This window comes from Drosophila subobscura, chromosome E, assembly GCF_008121235.1.
Source record: "Drosophila subobscura isolate 14011-0131.10 chromosome E, UCBerk_Dsub_1.0, whole genome shotgun sequence".
Classification (NCBI taxonomy): domain Eukaryota; kingdom Metazoa; phylum Arthropoda; class Insecta; order Diptera; family Drosophilidae; genus Drosophila; species Drosophila subobscura.
In genome coordinates, this window is record NC_048531.1 from 2,553,898 (window position 1) to 2,574,482 (window position 20,585).

Genomic DNA, 20,585 nt, shown 5'->3' on the forward strand with positions numbered 1-20,585 from the left:
TAGTTGCCATGTTTTAAATGTGTAGGTACCATGTAGAAAAAAAGGCATGGATTATTTGTTTGACCTTTTTTGTTGAAATTATATTTTCTAAGCAAACCCAATAAATAAGAGTAATCAAGAGTAGCAAATCCTTTACAAAATTTATGAATTTCTCGAATAAAATTAAATGTTCTGTGCTGACTCTCCGAGTCTGTTAGTAATACCAAAACAAATATCAAAATTGAAGAATATGACATTTTACTCAAACAACAGCTGCAGCTGCTTGCTGCCTCAACAAATTCTCAAATTTATCAAATTTCCAAATGTAACTCCAGCTCCGCTCTCCTCTGTTTGACCTTAACGAGGCAAAACGGCGTTCTCAAGCCCCCAACTGTTTGTTCGATCACTCTGTCGCTGCGCCAAGAAAATGTCGGTCAAAGCTAAAATCGGTCCCAGCATTTTGAATGCTGACCTCGCCAATCTGGCTGCGGAGTCCCAGAAGTTACTGGACAATGGAGCAGACTACCTGCACCTGGACGTTATGGATGGCAACTTTGTTCCGAACCTCACGTTTGGCCATCATATGGTAAAGAGCTTGCGCAACAAGATCAAGGTAATTTGGCTCTGTTTTGGCTGCACCAGGCGAGACATCAACTTACTCCTAATGTGTTAACCCGCAGACCGCGTTTTTTGAGACGCACATGATGGTTCAGAATCCGGAGCAATGGATTTCACCCATGGCCGATGCTGGCGTTAACCTCTACACGTTCCACATAGAGCCAGTGGCCGATGTGTGCAAGGTCAGTCGCCTGGTGCAGGAGGCCGGCATGAAGGTGGGATTGGCCATTAAGCCGGGTACCAAGGTCAGTTGAGGTTATGTTGATGGTTCCAAATGAACGCTGTAACAAATGTTTCCCCTACTACGGATGTAAACAGGTGGAGGACTTGGAGAAGTACATCAGCATAGCCGATGTGGTGCTGGTAATGACGGTCGAGCCGGGCTTCGGGGGTCAATCATTCATGGCCGACATGATGCCCAAGGTGGAATGGCTGCGGCAAAACTACCCCAATCTAGATATCGAAGTGGACGGCGGTGTGGGCCCAAAGACAATTGCATGCTGTGCCAAGTCGGGAGCCAACATGATTGTCTCGGGCACAGCCGTGGTGGGCGCCACCGATCAGCGACAGGTCATCAGGGAGATGCGGGATGTGGTACAGAGCTACCTCAAATGAAGCTGCATTTATCTATAGGAAATAAAACTGTTAGGACATAGTGTGGAGTAAAAGACATGTGCAACAATAAAATATATGTTTTTATACATTTATTTTCTAACATTTATATATATATATATGTATGTATGTATGTATATAGTTTGTGTGTTGGTAGGTATATATAATGTATATATGTATGACATTTGCTTTTAGCATTTAGTTGGTTATACGTGTTTGTGTGTATTAAATGTAGTTACATGTAGGATTCTGCACTCTTCCAGTTATTGTATGGCCAGTCTCAAGCGACCGCCGCTATGTCAAAGTCAAAGTTATTCTCTATTTTTTTCCAAAATAAATGTTCAACAATTTCACGGATTTCCATCAAAATTGTAATGTAAAACTCTTCATAAATTCTCAATGCTTCCAATGCGCTGCGCTCATCCAGCGCTCAATGGAAAAAATTCAGTTTTTATTTTATTGTCAATGTTTGATCTTGTAAATTCTTCACAAAGTTCCATCTGTGCATAAATAACAAGTGCTGCGTCTGCTTCTCATCCAGTTATCATCTTTAAACATATATTGTATATATACTCGTATATTCTGATATTCTGATACTTGTTTGTGTATGTAATGTCTGTTTTTATACTTAATCTCTGCTGCTGTGACACATGTAAATTCAACTAGTTTGTTAATCAGCTTCCTGGATTTTAATTTTAGTGTATTTTAATTTTGCTACATTTTCATTCAAAGTTTTGCTAGAGTTTCTTGATTTTCTTCTTTATATGTATGTATGTACTTAGCCTGTTTCATGTTTCGGTTTCGGTTTCTGTTTCAGTGTCATGGAGCATGTGGAAAATAACCGAAACTTTCAAGCACGGCAATTCAATTAGGACTCTGGGGCTTGCGCGTGCGGGCTCCCTGTGCGTGGGAGTGTTTGTCGCGATTGTATGCATATTGTACTTAGTAAGTATTTATCTATTCGGCTAATTCATGGTGGGCCCCTGTCAGTGGGGGTGACCCTCGCATGTAACTTATTTCACTCATTTTCACTTGACGACAATGCTAAGCATTTTTACATTTATACAATATTGATGTAATTCTTTGTAGACTAATTGTACATAAAGCTAAGCGTTTTGATAGTAGCCTGGAGCATGCCTCTAGCACGGGTGTATAAAAATAGCTCCTCTCGAAGTGGACGATCCATCCACATCCATCGGATGGAACGGATCAGAACTGCAAAATGAATACCAGTAAGATCGAGAAACTGAAGTGGAAAAGGTGAAACATAAAGTGCATTTACATAACTCTCCATATATAATGCAGTAAATCGAAATAAGCATAGTACTCATGTGTATATGAATATATTAATATGTAGGTATGTTTGTATTGTCATTGATATATCTTTATCTCATCTGTTGTCATCGGTTCATTCTACGAAAGCCACAGATTCGTTTGTGTATAAACTAAGCTTTTCCACTTGTGGTAATATGCGTATATGTATGTATAAATTTAGACACCATCACATCTGCTTACAAGCTACAGCTACATTATGTGTATATATATATAGAATATATATATTCCGTTATATGTATATTTCTTGTATATATGTTCTGTTACATGACTTGTAGTTTTTTTGTTTATTTATTATCTCTGTGCATGTTCCTCTTAAACATGCTGTTGTGCCTTGTGTAATATGCGCTCATAACCCCCCAATTAAAACTAGTTATACCGTTTTTCCACTTGTAAACTGATTGTACAAAACATGCATGTATATAATATATGTATATACACATATGTATGTATGTATAGCTATATTTTTGTATACAGGCCAACTAGAGCTACTAGTAAACGCGGTTATAGGTTAGCATTTCTTGTCCGAAGCATTACAACAAGTTTTAGCTAAAAATCATAGGTTGGTTTTGGTAACCGATCGAGCACATGAAGTTCTCGCTCCGATTACTTACCATTGAAAACAGTATCAAAGCTGTACAATTATCGAAGCTCAACTTTGTGTGATGTTTCTTTGTGTGTGGTGTGTGGTGTTTGGTGTGTGGATTCTGTCAGCTGAAACAACCAATTTTGAGTCTTTAGTTACGCATATTTTACATTACATTTCCCTACGTTTCTTTTCTCCCCTTTTCGGTTAGCAAAATATGTAGCTTTACCTTAGTACTGTCTACTAAGGGCTACGCTACGCCAAAGGGAAGCGTGGCATAGGTTCAGGTTCGAGGCATGGGATGAGTGGAAAATCATGGTGATAGTCTTTGTTGGGGCACATGCGAAACGAGTTGAGTCGATATGTAAATAGCTCTAAATATTTAGTTACATTCTTAGTATGTCTAATTCCTAGCCAGAAGCATGTAGACACTCTGTTATTCACATCACCGGGTGTGTGGTGTGAATGGTAAATACATATGTAATACAAGCACATCTTTTTATCGCTCATCTTATTATGCTATTATAAGATTCGCATTCTAGAATCTAGAATCTAGATACATGTTTGTTTTTGTTTTTGTGTATGTTTGTGTTTGTGTTTATATTCTGTACTGTTCCATGTGACATTTCTCTTTGTTCTTTCGTGTTTTTAAAGCTGAAACCCACGCATTATATGTAGTTAGTATTTTCATTACTTACAGACTAATGCAATCATTTGCTTATTGTGCATTTGTTGTTATCTTTATTGTCAACTGCACGTTTCTCTTTTTGGTTTACCTTGTAGATTCTTTGGTATATGAACAGCTCTTGGGAAAAAGACTCTGCAACAGGAACACCTGTAGATCAGCAACAAGTTTCCGCTTGTTTGCATTTAGTTACTTTTCAGATTCTCACTTCAATTTGTTCACTTATTTTCCATTTCGGTTTTTAACACTTAATCGTCTTGTATCTACCATATTTTGTTTTCTTTTCTCTCTATTTATATATGTATATTTATGTACTACACGCACGTAGATATATATTTTTGTGTGTTTATTTTGCGGCAATCATACATTTTTGTTGGGGACTAATTGAATGATTTTGCTTGCCGTTTTCTTATTTATATAAAGGCTTCCGTTTACAGGACCTTCCAACACGAAATTCAGCTATGAAATTGATTTATTGTCCGGGACGACTGGGATATTTAGACACATTTTTTAGACACCTGTTAATCGGCTACATACATTTGTATTTTAGGGTACACTCTATATCTGTGTGTGTGTCTATATTATGTGTAAATATATAAATCGGGTATTCAATATTTATTGACATATAGTTTCGCCTTTTTGGTTTGGTTTGGTTTGGTTTGCTTTGGATTATCTTTGGTTTTGCTTTGCTTGCTCTTTTTTGGGTTCATAGAAATCTCTTTGTAAAAAAATTGACAAATAAATTCGGCAAATTGACACATGATTATGTTGCCCAATCGGTTTACGGTACCGTAAGTTCAGTAGCAAAATATATCCTCTCCGCCACTCGCCGCCACTCGTCAGAGTGTGCAGCAACCGCTGATGCACAAATGCTGTACTCAAGCATTTCCTGCCTCTGTCCCCTAATGTCTCTCGTGCGTCTCATCGAGCTCCTTATTCCCATCATATACATGACATCTGTTATATGTGTGTCTGCGTCTAGTCATGGGTCATGACCTTGCCGTGAGTGTAGTAGTAGGGCTTCCCGTTCCGCATGGGATCCGTGGCTATTTTGGAGAGCATGTCAGGGCCGCCCGGATGCAAATCATATTTGTTGACACGCTCCTCGGCGATGGGTCGCGCATGCTTTTGCATCTGCTCCTGGATCCACGGCACATACTGCACCACGTTCGCGTAGACGCCGGGCAGCTTTGGGTGGGCGCACATGATGCCCCACGACACAATGCCGCCAACAAACCAGCGGTCCTTCTCCCCCGGATACGGACAGAGCAGAGGACCGCCCGAATCGCCCTGCAAATAAGTTCGATTTATCCGGACACACCGCGAAGGGGGGACACTCACCTGACAGGCATCCTTGCCGCCGTCGTCGAAGCCGGCGCATACCATGCCCTCCGAGACGGTGAGGTTGTCGAGCCACTCGTCGCACTGGTTGCGCGTGATGATGGGCACCTGCACCTCATTGACTATGAACTCGTACGTTGACTTGGCTGTGGAGTAAAGGGATAAGGGATAAGTCAGTGAAGCATTCCTGTCGTCAGGGAGAGTGAGGGCCTGTACTTACGGTCCTTTTCCTCGCGCTTGCCCCATCCGATGACGGTGCAGAGTGTTCCGGAGTGGAGATTCCTCACGCTCGGCGGCGGCAGGCAGACGGGCAGCAGATGCTCGTGGAAGGATACACGAGTGGCCAGCTGGAGGAAGGGAAATGAAACCGAAAGGATTGATTGATGGATGGATGGATCGATCGGGAGACCTGCAACCCAAGTACCTGGAAAAGCGCAATGTCGTTGTCGTGGGCAATGGCCATGTTGTACTGCGGATGTGGAATGACCGCCTTCACCTTAACCTTCTGGCCAGTGTACGTGAAGGAGTTGCGGCGCGTCACCCCTAGCTGTATGGTCCAGTCCTCCAGGTCGATGACGGTGTAGCTGCAACCGCAGGAAGTGTAAGATAAGCATAAGGGACACGGACAAGGGCGATGCGATACTTACTTGCCCACGCAGTGGGAGGCAGTGAGCACCCATTGATCGGATATGAGGACGCCGGCGCAGTAGAAGATCTTCTCGGGTCCACCCAGAATGGCGGCGAGGAAGGGCCAATTGCCGGGATTGGCCTGACTGCCGCCAATGATCCGCCTGGAGGGCTTGTGGCGTCCACGCTTCACCCTGCCGCACTCTGTTGAGGTGGAAAGAGTACCCTGTCAGATGGGATTCCCATACTGGAGGACCCTTCCTCGACTCACCATAGTTGGAGCAGGTTAGCTCGGCCATGGGGTAGTCCTCGGTCTTCTTGCAGTTTGCGAACTCCTGCATCAGGGTGGAGCGTCGCTTGGCGTACATCTTCCAGATGTCTGTGGAGACGTTCACCGAGGCCAGCAGCGGACGATGGGTGCGCTGAGTCAGGACACTGGTGGCGTTCACGGCCGAGTAGCCAAGGATGGAGCACACGGCGCTAGGGGAGACGGCCCGATCCCAGTTCTTCACACAGGCCGGCATCCACTGGCGCTGACCGATGCGGTAGACCTCCAGCACCCCGGCGCCCACATCCCCATTCCGCTCACTCAGCCTCACTGCAGAAGGAACAAATCAATCGGAGCTTCCGTGAGACTCAAGAGGATCCCTGTACTCACGGCAATTGCGCTCATCCTGGCCGTACGGACAGTCGATGATGCCATCGCAGATGTGCTTGGTTCCAATGCACTGGCTGTCGCCACAGTAGATCTCGTCCTGGCCGCACCGGTCGCAGCTTCCCTCGTCCGTCTGGTCCATGCAATCGAGGTGGCCATCGCAGACGTACTCCGTCGGCAGGCATCGGTTCTGGTCGCACTGGAAGCCGTCGCATCTGGGATTCGAGGCCGCTATCATAACGTCACGCACCTCCTCCAGACCCACGCAGTCCTCAGCGCTGGGGAAGTCCTTAAAGAGCTTGCAGTTCAGATACTCCGGCAGGCTCAGCCCAAACACATCGAAGAAGAAGCCGCAGCGGCGCATGGTCTCTGTGCAGAGCGTCTTGCAGGGTGGCACTGTGGCACTAAGGAATCGAATAATTAGTCACAGTTCCTGCCGTCCTCAAGGCCATCTCTGTTCTCGTTTAAGCTTACCCACTCTGACCGCATTTGGGCACGAAGAGCGTACACAGGAATAGGGAGACGAGCTCGTAGCAGCGGACGTCTACCAGGGCCTCATACGAGTCCAGGTCCTGCGAGAGTGCGGGAGGAAGGGGTTAATGGAATGGCAAGGAGCTCGCCCCATAATTACCACTTGCGTCTCCAGCTGACCAAAGTGCCCGATGTAGTTGGGGAAGACCGTGTAGTTGTAGGGTATCTGGGAGCCCTGGCAGAAGCGCACGATGATGGGCAGACAGGTGCCTGGGGCGGGGTTCTTGCCAAAGCTCGAGTTCTCCTCCACGTGGATGGTGTTGATGATGGTCTTGTTCACGAACTTGATGGTCGGATAGGCATTGAAGTACGCGGCCAGGCCCCCGGCAATGGCCAGCAGGGCGAAGGCGTTGATCAGGATCTGGAACAGGCGGAACTTCAAGCGTCCGTTGGTGATGTACGGATTGGAGCTCTTGCGTCGGTTGATTATCTGCAAGAGGCATTGATTTGAGCGGCAACTTGAGGCAGAGCGGGCAGGGGATGCGGCTACCTGGTGCTGCAAGGACATGGTGTGGGGTGCTCCGTTCTGGAAGCGCACAATCGTCTGCAGGCTGCTGGGCGGTGCACTCGCCTTGTTCAGCGGCGAATGCGTCTGCGGTGGCTCCAGCTCCTCGATGGGCTCGTGCTGCACTCCCTGGCGGCAGACAATCGGAGCCGGGGCTAGCAGTCGGAGGCAGAGGTCAGTTGCTGATCGGTTGGCTGTGGTTCTCGGTACTTACCGCTGCACAGGCGCTTTGCCGACAAGGAGGGCAGAAGTGGGGCTTCCATGAGTTTCGAGTTGTAGCCGGGGCTGGACGTCTGGCTGAAGCTATCGCTGGAAATGGTCGAGTCCTGGCGGAAATTAATCTTTCCGCGCGGCGGCGGCACTGCCGGCTGCGCGTGCTTGCCGAAGCGTGTGGGTGCCATGTCCATGAGCGAAGTCTGCTGGCGCTGGGCCACGCCCGGATTGTTGCTCTTGCGACCACTCTGGCTCGACGCTGCCAAGGGCAGGAGCGGCACCTCCATCAGCTTCGAGTTGTAGCCGGGACTGGAGCTGATGGAGTAGCTGTCGCTGGACAGGGTCGAGTCCTGGCGCTGCTGCATCTTCGGGTAGACAATCGGTGGCGGCTTGTTGCCTCTCAGTTTGTTGCGCACTGTCAAAGGCGGTGCCGCGTGCACCCTGGGGGCACTGTCCACGGAATCAAAAGAGCTGTTCATTCGCTGTGGTGGCTCCGGTGGCCCTGGACGTTTTTGGCTGATGTTTGAATTGCCAGCAGCGGCCACAGGAACTTGACTGGACGCGGACGCAGACGCGGACGCGGCCGTGGGCGCGATGCCCAAGCCCAGCGACATGGATGACATGGTTCCACTGGATATGGTACTGGAGCCAGCCGATGCGGCGGACGATGTGGAGGCCGATGCGGAAACGCTGCTGGTTTCCTTGTTGGACTCGCCCCCAGAGTTGTTGCTGTTGCCGCTGCCGCTGCATGGAGTAGAAATCTTGACTGGTGGCTGCTTTCGGGCCGGCACCGTCGGTAGCTTGGTGCTGCTGCTGCTGCTGTTGACGACGATATTGTTGTTGCTGGCCAACTCGACACCGGGGCCGAGGCTGAGATTGTTGTTGTTGAGCTTGTGCATGACATCGTTGCCGACGACGGCTCGTTCTCGGTCGCGCTCCAGCCGGAACGTGTCCTTGGCCAGGGGCGAGTCAATGGAGATGGACGAAGGCTTCTCGTCGAGCGAGGACTGTGTGTCCACCGAGGAGAAGCGGCTGCGAAAATCGACGCTGGTCGAGCTGGAGGCAAAGCGCTCGCTGTGCCCACCCGAGGAGCCGTAGGCGGAGTCCACGGTGCTGCTGGAGGAGCGCTGAGCCCGCTTCGTCATGTGGCCCAGCCCGGCGTACCGGCTGGCATGGTAGCCGGCGACCTTGACAGGTGTGGAGGTCAGCGACTCGTCGAACACGGAGTTCTCCAGGCTCGTGCGGTCGTCATCGGAAATGCCATCGGCATCCGTATATCCGTACGCCGGACGTGTGGCTACGTCAACAAGGAGTGATGATTGCACCCCGGCCGCCTCTGTGGTCACGTTTGCTGGCTGCGGATAAACAAACACGGTGCCAATGCCGTGGGCGCCTTCCGGTCCGGCTGGACTCGGCTGCGGCGGCCAGCCGGACTTGCCTCGCAGCATGCGGCGCGGTATGGGCGGCGGTGGCGTGACTGGCGTATCCACACGTACCAGCTGCTGCTTGGCCTTGGCTGTCCCGATGGCTCCTCCCATCGGCGCTGACTTGCCGTATTTCAGGTCCTACCGTACAGAAGGGAGAGAGACAGCAGATTCTGGGTCAGAGGTGTACGCACACAAATGGCTACATATAGCTGGCCAAATAGCAATATCCCGTGAGCTGTGGCTCAGGCTAAGCTCGTGGAGCCAGATCCCTGGGCATGGATGCCGTGCCATCCAGGCGGACGGACTAAGCCGCTAAGCCGACTGCACAAAACCTGACGCAGCTCCGTCGTGGATTTTGCACGAATGGAAAATAGCGAAAACGCGGAAAAGCGGCAAAAGAGATTTTAGTGGCGTTCCGGATTTTCCCCCTCTGCGTTGCCGGCGATGATGTCGATGATGACAAAGTGTTATGGCAGGTGACTGTCGGCAGGTGGATGGTGGCGTGGGGGAAATGAAATGGCTGCATGAAATATCAAGAGCTGACACATCAGCAGTCTTCAAGCTTATCTAAGCCGAATCACAAACCCCATACAGTATACATATACATACATATGTATATGTACAAAGATGTGTCAGCTCGTACGAGCAAACTGTCTCAGTTGAAAGTAGAAAAGGCAGCTGGCACCAATAGGTACAGTATTGGTCTATGCAGTTTAGAGTATCATACTTTGCTCATCAATTTTAAAATCACTTGTCCAAATCTCGCTTTCTGATGCGAATGAAAAGAGCAAAAACGAGAAGGGACGTGTGAGACGCTTCTTACGAGACTATAAAGCCTAGAGCCACCAAATGTTGCATCCAGACTTCTTTATGCTCACACTGTTTCAAGAGTATTTCAAAAATGAGCCTAGCCCCCTCCTCCCCCACAAAGGCCGAAAATCTGCCACAATTTTGAATATAGAAGAAAACTTAAAACGCCAATCTGTAGGAAATTCCCACATCTATCAGATCACCGTTGGGCTCAGATTGGATCAATATTATAGCCAGAATGACGATATTCATTTGCAGTGGCTATACCCACCCCTTCAAGCTGCTTTTTTTGTTTTTTGCACATTCTCTCACTCACACTCTGCTTCGTGTAGTGTGCGGCTCTGTGGGAGGGGGGGGGGAGCTAAAAGAGCGTGTTCGCGTGAAATGTTATGTGGATGTAGATGGCAGATGAAGAAAATATTAAAAATTTGAAGAAAAAACCGCTAAGATACAGATGTAGAACTGAGTAGCGGTTATAAAAGATGTGACGTGTACAAAGCGTCACACAACGTTCCTCCTCGTTTTGCATATTTTGAACTATTTAATAAGTGTTAACAACAAACCGCCACTCCTCCCACTATTAAGGTTTGGTACCGAAATGGAGTGCGACCGAGGTATTAATTATATTTATAGCAACTTTATAGAGATCAGTGGTTCAAAAGTTGCCGCGAAACCACCTTCGTTCTTGTCCCGTGCAAATCGCTTCGTTTTTTGCCGAAACCTCGAAGGTGAATGGTTGGCCAAAACTTTAGCGACTTTAGCACCAGTAATAGAGGTCGTCCAGAGGTGTGTCAAAATGGTAAAAACTGTAACTCCCATTACACAATTCTGCTCTAATAGATTCACTTTACGATTTACAGCACTAAAGCGCGGAAAGTTAAACTTACAATTTAAAATCTCAAAGAAAATATCTCTAGCTGAGGAATTTACTAAATACTTATTGACAGACCGTCCTTCCAATTGCTTTTCTGATGGTTGGACTTACCAGCATTTCATTGGCCTCGTGAGCCAGCTGCGAAGGCTTCTGCTTATCCTCGAGCATGGGGTAGTAGTGGGAGGAGTGGCGTCGCACGATGCTGCTACTGCTGCTGCTGCTGCTGCTGTGGCTGTTGCTGGGCAGTGGCAGCAGGGTGACGGACTTGCACTGCTCCTGCTGCTTGTCGTAAAAGTCCAGCAGGGAGTTGAGAGGCAGCGCCAGGCTGGAGGCACGCTCCGAGCTGCAGAGACAGGAAAGGAAGGGAAACTTGTTCGGGTGAGTCCGGAGGCAGGATTGAATGATGTGACGGCACCTACTTACCGCGAGCGACTGTGCTGGTCGTCGTCCGAGTGCGGATGCTGCTCCTGGGAGACGCTCAGGAATTGTTTATTCATGTCGAGTGCGTTCATGGCTTATTCGTTGAAGCTGCAATGGGAAATGAAACGGAATCGATTATCACAACGCGTATGTGATCCACATGCAAATCGAAAAAAATACGAAAACAATTGCAGCATTCTACCAACTGATGTCCCCGAGCCCAAGCCCAAGCCCGTCTGCCCGCCATGCATATCCAAATCGAACTATTCGCATTCCGACACACAAACAGATTTGGGTTTGGCTCGGCCCCCGGCGGAATGTGCAAGTCATGCAAATCATACATAAGAATCAGTTATACAATCGAACCCATGACACAGCTCACACTGAATATGGAATACAGATAAACTGGGTTTTGGGAGTAAGCCCGAGGGAGAGATACTCGCACGGACACGGACACGGACACGGACACGTGACAATAGATCCCACAATACTCGTACACACAAACGCACAGACACACACAACATATGTACTCTTGTATGGAGTAAGGGAATGTATTGATGCCATCGTGCATCGAGCCACGCAATTTGGCCTTTTGTGTCTAATGGATGCCATTAGTTGGCCCATAACACAAAGAGTGGCCGCTTCCTCCGGCCCCAGACATTGTCCCACACAGTGGCACTGGCTACCCTTCCCTTTCTTGCCCTGTCCTGTCCCACCCTGCTCTCCCTTCATTCTGTTGGCCAAAGAGAGTGTCAGTCAGATTATGCACTGCCACACCAAGTGGCTTATCGGATTCTCGAATGGCAAGTATCGGAAAAAAGGAGTTCTCGGAATACCGAGCTCGTCTTTTCACATGCATCATGGTTCCGCGTAGTTCATTATCGCAATATTTCCACATTTGTAGCTGTTTGCTTTATTGCAAAATCACTCTGCCATTTCGGATTAATCGCGCTCGCCTCTTTGTGGGTCCTGGGGCATGTCCCAAGCATATGCGTTTTCCGTGCGGCTTTGCGGACTTGTAAGAGCGGACTTTACCTACCCACAATCTGCACGAGTGGAGTATGGCAGTAATTGGGGGTCGGCTGTCTATGAGTCTGCAAACCAAGAAGAGATTTCGTCAATATCAAGGTGTGACCTACTTAAATCGGAGGCATTCCACACAGTCCCGAAATCCCATGCCAGAGCGTGACAGGCAACAGGTGAAGCAGTGCCTTGGGGTGGCCAAACACAAAGAACAATCAAAAATCACCCCCTACGCACTGCATACATCCTCCTGATAGCTGCAGGCCACCCAGCTAGTCGAGCAGGCCAGAGCCGAGCTGTCAGAGTTCATGATGTGTCAAGGACGTGTATTGACACTAATAGGATGCAATCAACCCTGACAGGTGAGAGGGCGCCATCGCCATCGTCGTCTCCATCTCCTACACCACCTGTGTTCGTGTCCATGTCCGAATCGAACCCAGGCATTTCTGTACATATGTACATATGTATGTACATATGTGGGTACATACTTGATGGATATTCCCTGTTGCTAAGATTTATTTTCTTAAACAATAACGATTCTTGAACGTTCATTAATCGGGCGTTTCCTCATTTTTTAAGCAAATAGGTAGACACGACACACATGGATGTGCATACAATTTGGCTATTACCACACACACACACACACACACACACACTCGCAGGATACACAGATACATTTCACATAGCAAGTATGAACACACACACCCACATGCAAATGGAGACAGGATAAACACACAAATTCTATTTGCTCGGCATTTGTATGCCGAACAGCAACTCCAAACTCATACGAACCATAAATTGTTTGCTTTTGTGTCGCCCAATCCCCCACTCTGCTCTCCTCTTCGCTCCTTTCCGCACCACTCCCGTTCCTGCCACGAAAAGTTTTACAACGAATTTGCAACGCAAAAGCAATCAGGCTTGCCCAGGAAGGAAGGAATGGGAACGGGAGCAGATGCTTTTAAATTATATTAGGGACAAGGACGAGGACCAGGACCTGGCCTCCATTTCCATTCCCCATACTTTCTCACCAATCTATCGCTGACCTTTGGGTTATTATCCAAATTGTTGGCGCATTTGCCAAGTGTCAGCCTCTCAAATTCCACTCACAGATCTGAAATCTCAGTGATGTCAGTTGGGACCAGCACCAGCATCAGCCCCACTTATGTAAGTTGGAAAAGGTTGAAATTCCACAGCCCCAGTGCAGACAGAACGCCAGCAATTGTTCCTTATGCGCCTGATAGCCTTGGTACACATTATTAAGTATACGTCTAGTTGTGCGGATGCCTTTGGCCCCACTCCTCTTGCTCCTGTTGGGAGTCGAAAGTATTTGCTCCAAGTACTGCGTATGGAAGTGGAATTCCGAGTTAATCAGCAGACGAGAAAATGCCCAGACCGAGAGTCCAGGGCATAGCACTCTCCCAGCGACTCCCAGCAGTTGCGTAAAAGGAGTTAAAGAATTTCCACCTTTCACAACGGGCTTGAACTTTCCCCAGAATCATAGAAATATCAACACTTCTGTCCATTGTCCATTGTCCGTGACCCAGCGGAAAGAAGCCAATTATCGAGGGTCGGGCAGAAGGTCTTGCGGCCATTTCTGAGAAGAAACCAACATCCTACATCCTGGCAAGAGTGTGCAATCAGGATCACATGACATGGGTGAGACAGATTAGGCATATGTAACATTTTCAAATTCGGGTTTCTTTATCGCCCTTGGCATATTTGCCTAGAGCTTATCACAGCCCATCCAGAGACCACCGCTCCCCACTCACCGTTCCCCGTTTGAGCCAGAACTCTCGGAATTTCATTACAAGAACGTCCTGGTCAGCTATGTCAGAGAGAGAGAGAGAGAGAGAGAGAGAGGATGAGCAGATGCAGAGGGTAACCTCTTCAGCTGTGCCCACAATGTCCTGGCCATTTTTCCAAGCACTTCTCTCTGTCCTATCTGTTATGCATTCACCCTGAGTTGGTGTCTCTGGCTCCAGCCATAATTTAAATTTATGACCGCCTCGTTGCCTATGCTCCCGCTTCCCATTTGTCGGGACCGCCACACATAAATTATGGCTGAGCATTTAATTAGTTTGTGCAGCAGCCGGCAACAGCCTTTCAGGTAGCTTTGCTGCCTCGTCCGTCCCGTCCAACATCGGGGACCAACAGAGTCGCAAGAACCCACGGGTCCTCATGTATGTCACATGTATCACATAGTGTCTAACGCTCATCGGATTGAGTGACAGAAAGGCCTTCAGACAGTCGTCACACCGATACGAGTAAATGAATATAAGCATCTGAGTAAGAAATTTCCAGGGCTTAAGAGCTAGGAGAAAGTTGTCAACTTGTTCAGTGGCTTCCGCTTTAGTTTCTCTACTCAAATACTGGAATCTGTCTTTCAATCCACCAAAAGTAAACTGAATATTTATTCATTAATTCGTACATTAATGTATGTACACACCTATGTATCTATGTCCCTATTTGCGCAGCTTTGCGCAACAGCGATTTCTAGAGTGACTGGGTCCTGTGGCGCAACCTCACACAGAGGTATAAGCAGAATACACAATACAAATGATAAGACCACCTTTTTTAATAGGTACAGATATTAAATCTTTACTCGTAGCCATAGCTAGGATGCGCTAGCAGCGGCTAGGATGGGGATGGGGATGGGGATAGGAAAAGGCTGCTGTTGCTGGGTACACAATTAACAAATGAAATATCGCTGACAGAGAATGAGAAGCGAAGACAAGAGAGTTCCATTGTTCGTGGTTGTGCTATCAAAAATGCGATGGTGTGCCATATAATGTGATTGTGAACGTACGAGTATCGATAGCTGTAGGTGTGGGTGCGCGTGCTACAAAGGGTTTTTAGCGGGGCGGAACAGGGCAGGGATGGGGATGACTTCAAAGTCAAATATTACCAGGAACAGAGCGAGTTGTTCAACTATTTAAATTTGTACTAAGAACGAGTATCTACAATCTCATGCGAGTATCTACATGAGTACATCGGCTCTGCTCGCTTCCATGCGGCGTGCGTTTCCGCTTTTGCCAGCATTCATTATTTTGATTCCATTTCCATTTTACATTCAAAGGGCGTTCGTTTCGCTCACTTCGTTCGACTGATTGACAATCTTTGTCGGGCAGGAGGAGCTCTACCCTCCGACCATTTCATCCCAGTCGATTGGTCTCCATCCCAATGCGTCTCATTTCCGCTGCCATCTGATCGGCCACATGAGTTGCGATGCACACGCACGGATACGAGTACGAGATGAGTACGACAACGAGTATGAGTACTCATAGTACTCGTCCCGGTCGGCACACGGAGCACTGCCTGCAATTGGTTGCTGTTTGCCTGCCACTCAGCTGTCAGGATTGATTTGTAGCGCGGGTGTACCATCGAGTAGAGTTTCCGGCGCGGTACCTCAACTAACTTACACAACTTACTCATACTCATACTCATACTTATACTCATACTTATACTCGTATTGGCATAGACACAAGCGTTCCAAGTTTTGCCAAGACACTGCCAATGATGGTCGATGTGCGAGTGGAGGATGGAGTCCACACGTGCTACGAATTCTATCTGCGAGATGTTGCATCCGTTTCATTAAGGCTTTTATGTAATCGTTTCTCGTTCAGTTGGTTGCATTTCTCTGACTACCACAGAACAGGCTGGCATGGGACAGGCCCTTTGTCTGATAGGGGCACCCTTCCTGTAAAATTGTAATGCAATTGTGGCAAAAGTGAATTACCGCGAAAGAAAAGAACTAAGTCTGCCTCATTAATAATGAATCCAATTAGGCTTTACAAGAAACACACAAATGTAAAATATATACACGAACATATCTAAATGTATACAAAAGAATATTCGGGCGGGGTGCAAGGACAGGCAGCAGCCAGGAATGCAACAAAAAAGCTAATGACAAAGAGAGCATTGAGCAATTTGTTTTCTTACACTCAGGAAAAGAGGGGAGTCCGTTTGAAATGTCAGGAGGCCACAAGAAACCGAACTCTTGCAAAAGGGCATTGCGCTTTTATAGAAGAAGCAAAAAACGGAAATAAATATATGTGCATATGTATGCCAGTACATATATGTACATATATGAATGTATGTACATATGTATGGGAAACAGGTCCGACCTTTTTGCAAGTGTAAAAGCAGTAGATGTGTTCTCTGGGATGGGATGGGGTGGTGTGGGGATGGGGATGGGGATGGGGTGTACATTGTACACATTGTACGTACAATATTTACTGTCATCGTCAACGCCATTGTCCTCTTTGTCAGTTTACATTTTGATCGAGAGGGAGCTGAGATGGGGAATGGGGAATGGGGCCTAAGTCCTGGGTCCTGAGTCGTAAGTCCTGAGTTGACATGCTTTACTTTCATTAGTCAATGCGGCCAGGCAGCGCTGACTGACACTGGCGCTTTGTTTCTGACGTCTCGCTGGGCGCACGTGCCAGACTGCGGCTTATGCTGCCTGCCATTGCAATGATGGGTGTCTACTCGTGTGTCTCTCTAGAATTGTGTGTGTGCGTATTAAATGGCAAGAGAGGTCTCTCTCTCTCGAGATAGAGAGAGAGCCAGAGAGATACAGTTTGCAGAGTGTACAACACACATATGTACATACATATATCGTGCGCATCGAGCCGTTAACTGTAGACGTTGGCCGAGCGAGCAGTAGGGCAAGGGGCCAGTAGCGCTCGTATGTCCAGTGGCCAGTCATATGCAGCATTCAGTGGATAGATAGGAACGCTTCTGAGACGCTTCGTACGCGTCACAACTTTTATACCCGGTACTCAGTCAGTATATGTGCATACCTGTGGTTTATCTCAGTGGTTTATTTTTAGATTTTGACATTTTACATATTTTCTACATACGTCATCTAAATTTACATTAAATCCCTATTCGGTGATCTGATCGATATAGTTATTCTCTACGGAATTGCAGGTTTAGTTGATATCCCATATGGTGGCTCTAGCTTTTATAGTCTCCGATATCCAGGCGCTCATCAAGACGGACGGACAAACGGATAGACGGACGGAAACACAGACGGGGCTATGTCGACTCGGCTATTGATGCAGGTCAAGCATATATGTACATACATATGTATGTATGTATGTATATACGTTATGGAGTCGGAAACGTTTCCATCTGCGCGTTATATACATATGTATGTACATCCAGTTTTTACCACCAATACAATTCGAGTATACCCTATTTACTCTTTAAGTACAGGGTATAAAAAGAAAGACAGCGTTCGCTTTCCGCCCCTTCCACTGCCCTTGCCATTACGCCCTCCCCTTCCATCATTTCGATTTCAGTTTCCGTTTTGTTCCGTTTGCATTGTCGTCGGGTTATACGGAAATTGATTTTCGTTCTTGAACACTTCTTCTGCCCCTCCCGTTGCAACGGGTTGTCCGTTATAACTTTCCCCATGGAGGAGCAGGCGGACAGCTCTACTATGTCCCACAGCGGACATTCGGACAGCTTCTTCACCTCAGATTTGAATCAGATAGTCAGAAGTTGCGAAGAATTTGACCATAGTTTTGACTTAATATCAGTTAGCAGGGCAGCCCTCGCTGAGGTGAGCTCCCACTCCCACTCGGCAATCCGCTCCACCCTGCAGGAGGGTGGTTGCATTCCGAATGTCAAGGACACAGAAAGTTCTGAGAGTGGCTGCAGCTTCAGGCGGCTTCAGGAGCTGCGGTGCGGCTGCAATCGGCAAAGGCCTGGGCTGTCTGTGTGCGTGTGTCTGTGGCCACTGCGCAATTCCCAGACTTTCATTAAATTATCCTTTCTCGATACCACACCCTGTCCCACATTCCACACTCAACTCCCATACTCCTCCCTCCCACTTCAGATTTAATTCGCTTGGAGTGTTTCCCGGGCACCGGGAGTTTCATTAAAATCAAATCAGAGCAGTCGGATGAAGCAATTTATCTATCCCATTGGACTGACAGCCCATCGCCATCTCTTCCCACCACTCCTTCGGCTGCTTGGGACATCATTTCTAGGGCCAGTCCTGGGAGCAGTCCCAATACATTTCTTTATGATTAACTTTTGAATGGGTTAAATATGTTACAAGCTCTTTTGTGTCTCAGTGCGCTTTCCCAGAAATTTCATTCAAGCAAAATATCACAAAAATACGATTTTCAGAACTCAATTGCGAATAAATTCAATTTAAATACATCTCCAAGTATCTGTAGGAACAACTGCATCTTTCTTTCCTGTGCTGTCAGAATTGATTTAATTTTAATTTAGGTGTGTCGCATTCTACGGAGAATTTATTCTCTTTTGTCAGTAATATCTATCAAAACGTATCACAAAATTATCATCACACGTCATGGCCCTGCTCGGATGGGTGCATTCCAATAGCTTACTTCTAGAGCATTTGTTTGAATATTTTCTGTTAGGCTAAAGCTATATGCACCGTTAACTGCTAAGCCACACTGGGGTATGTAAGATGGTTAAAACTATTATAAAATCGATTAAAAATTTCACGAATTCAAAGCGCAGCAGGAAAGACTTACAAATACAAATCATAGTTCACTGTGTTGATATTACAGCAAGTCAGCGCAGTTAATTTATGTTGTTTGAATCTCTGTGAGTTCCTTTGAACAAGCTCACTTCATTTAACGAATTGGTCGTGTCTTTGGGTTCCCTGAACCCATTTAACGTGCAGGGTCTGCTCTGGTTGTAAAATGTGTCTGCTGTGTCGCTGCTGGGGGGGCAGACATTGCTAATTGATGTGCGCCCTTTATCGAGAATGCCGACAGTATTGGCAATGTGTTGCATACCTTAGAGAGTCCGCCCTCGCGATGGGATCAGACCCAGTGTACAATAGCGTACCCATTCAATGGTGAGTATTTGCTGGACAGAGACCCAAGAGAAATTTTGTATTGTATTCCTCTTATCGGTTGCCCGGCCTTTTCTTTGGCATTCATTTTTTGTTCCCTCTCATCGATTTTTGAAACTTTTGGCATACCAATTCCTGCCCAGAGAGTATATTATGTCCCTCAGTGTGTGTCTGTCCCTGTTCTTGTGTTTGCTTGTGTGTGTGAGTGTGTGTGTGTGTATATATTTATTTCATCCAAATTGAGTTCGAATGCTGCGCAAGTGGGACAGGACATGGACAGGCACAAGCTGATACAAGTTGTGTATCATGCAACCTGATTTCTAAGTGTGATTCCTTGTAGCCTGTGTGTGTGTCCGTGTTAGTGGTTGGCTGTGTGTGTATCTGCCTTGTTGCCCCGTTTGTTTTTCACTTCAACTCCGCTTGATCCTGGGACCAGAACTGGGAATTTTTACTTACATTTCTCAATTGCCGTCGGTTGTCTCTATCTTTATCGTTGTTCTTGTTGTTGATGTTGCTGTTGTTGCTGTTGTTGTTGTTGTTGTTGCTGTTGCTGTTGTTGGCTTTGTTGCTTTACGACGGCGGCAGCCAGCATCAATCTCTGTCCAGCATTCGGGCATCTTTCGTCTGTATCTTTTTTTTCGCTGCTGTGTGTTTGCTTTGCGCCCGTCGCCTCGGGCCAAAACACCTCAGCGGCAGCGCGCAGCAGTGACTGTTGTTGTTTCGGGTCTATTTTATATTTATTTCGTGCTTTGCTCACCAGTTGTGTGTGTGTGTCGGTTGGCTGGGTGGCTGGGTGGCTGCTTGCCAGGGTGGTGAGGAGCAAGGGCTGGGGCAAGGGCATGTGCAAAAATATGAACTCACACAGACACAGGCAATACAATTTAAGTTGACGTTGAGCAGGCACCAGGACGACGGTATATACATATATGCGTGTGTGTTTGTGTGCTTGTGTGCTTGCAAAGTGCGTGTGTATATTTTAAGTATCCTGTTTGCGCTGCTTTGCTGCTGATGCTGTGGCTTCTGTTGCCTACTTTCTGGCGCTCGAAGCCTGGTATTCCTCTTATTTGGCTTGGCTCTTCTTGTCGCTGTTGTTGCTTTGTTTAGTATTATTTGCGTAAATAGAATTTACGTGTTCTCGACACGTTGTGCCCGTTGATACTTGTATATGTAGCACGCAGCATTCAATGCTCTTGTATTGGTAAATTAACTTTGATTACTCGCTGGGCTGTTTGGCTGTCAATGGCTTTTGTGGCTGGCTTCTCTTTCTCTGCAATCCAAAAGTAACGGCTTCCAGCAGCTAACACAAACGAGTATGTGTGTGTATGTATAATCCAGGTGCGAATAACAAGGTGCAGGTTAAGGCAAATTAATATTTATTGTCACATTCTCAGGGAAAAACACTCCTCAATTCAAATAAAGCGTTCGTTCCTTTGCTTCTCTTTAATCTGTTGTGATTTTTGACGAACCTCTGCTTTCTCTTCTAATTATGTGTCTCAAATTTCACCT

General features: G+C 47.1%; 2 protein-coding genes across 2 annotated transcripts; one reads left to right on the plus strand and one right to left on the minus strand.

The window, feature by feature from the left end:
* The first annotated feature begins 299 nt into the window (after positions 1–299).
* LOC117890425 (ribulose-phosphate 3-epimerase) lies at positions 300–1,298 on the plus strand. Its single transcript, XM_034795245.1, has 3 exons — positions 300–592; positions 660–842; positions 916–1,298. Exons 1-3 carry the CDS (start codon positions 407–409, stop codon positions 1,210–1,212), a joined length of 666 nt encoding a protein of 221 aa, XP_034651136.1. The 5' UTR covers positions 300–406; the 3' UTR covers positions 1,213–1,298.
* Positions 1,299–2,295: 997 nt separating this feature from the next.
* LOC117890424 lies at positions 2,296–19,670 on the minus strand. The gene is made up of 14 exons (XM_034795244.1): positions 19,536–19,670; positions 11,219–11,323; positions 10,907–11,138; positions 7,686–9,249; positions 7,457–7,626; positions 7,067–7,396; positions 6,910–7,007; positions 6,439–6,839; positions 6,052–6,378; positions 5,801–5,984; positions 5,578–5,737; positions 5,374–5,500; positions 5,154–5,299; positions 2,296–5,102 (listed from the first exon to the last, which is right to left on the minus strand). The coding sequence occupies exons 2-14, from the start codon at positions 11,305–11,307 to the stop codon at positions 4,791–4,793; spliced, it is 4,140 nt and encodes a 1,379-aa protein (XP_034651135.1). The 5' UTR covers positions 11,308–11,323; positions 19,536–19,670; the 3' UTR covers positions 2,296–4,790.
* Positions 19,671–20,585: the final 915 nt, after the last annotated feature.

What these genes read in the sequence shown, in the direction of transcription:
- LOC117890425 (XM_034795245.1), top strand. Translation starts at nt 407, where the DNA reads ATGTCGGTCAAAGCTAAAATCGGTCCCAGCATTTTGAATGCTGACCTC. An exon ending in GCTTGCGCAACAAGATCAAG is followed by an intron (nt 593 to 659) that starts GTAATTTGGCTC and finishes GTTAACCCGCAG; the next exon opens with ACCGCGTTTTTTGAGACGCA. An exon ending in CCATTAAGCCGGGTACCAAG is followed by an intron (nt 843 to 915) that starts GTCAGTTGAGGT and finishes GGATGTAAACAG; the next exon opens with GTGGAGGACTTGGAGAAGTA.
- LOC117890424 (XM_034795244.1), bottom strand. Translation starts at nt 11,307, where the DNA reads ATGAACGCACTCGACATGAATAAACAATTCCTGAGCGTCTCCCAGGAG. An exon ending in GTCAGCTGGAGACGCAAGTG is followed by an intron (nt 7,008 to 7,066) that starts GTAATTATGGGG and finishes GCACTCTCGCAG; the next exon opens with GACCTGGACTCGTATGAGGC. An exon ending in ACGACATTGCGCTTTTCCAG is followed by an intron (nt 5,501 to 5,577) that starts GTACTTGGGTTG and finishes CCCTTCCTCCAG; the next exon opens with CTGGCCACTCGTGTATCCTT.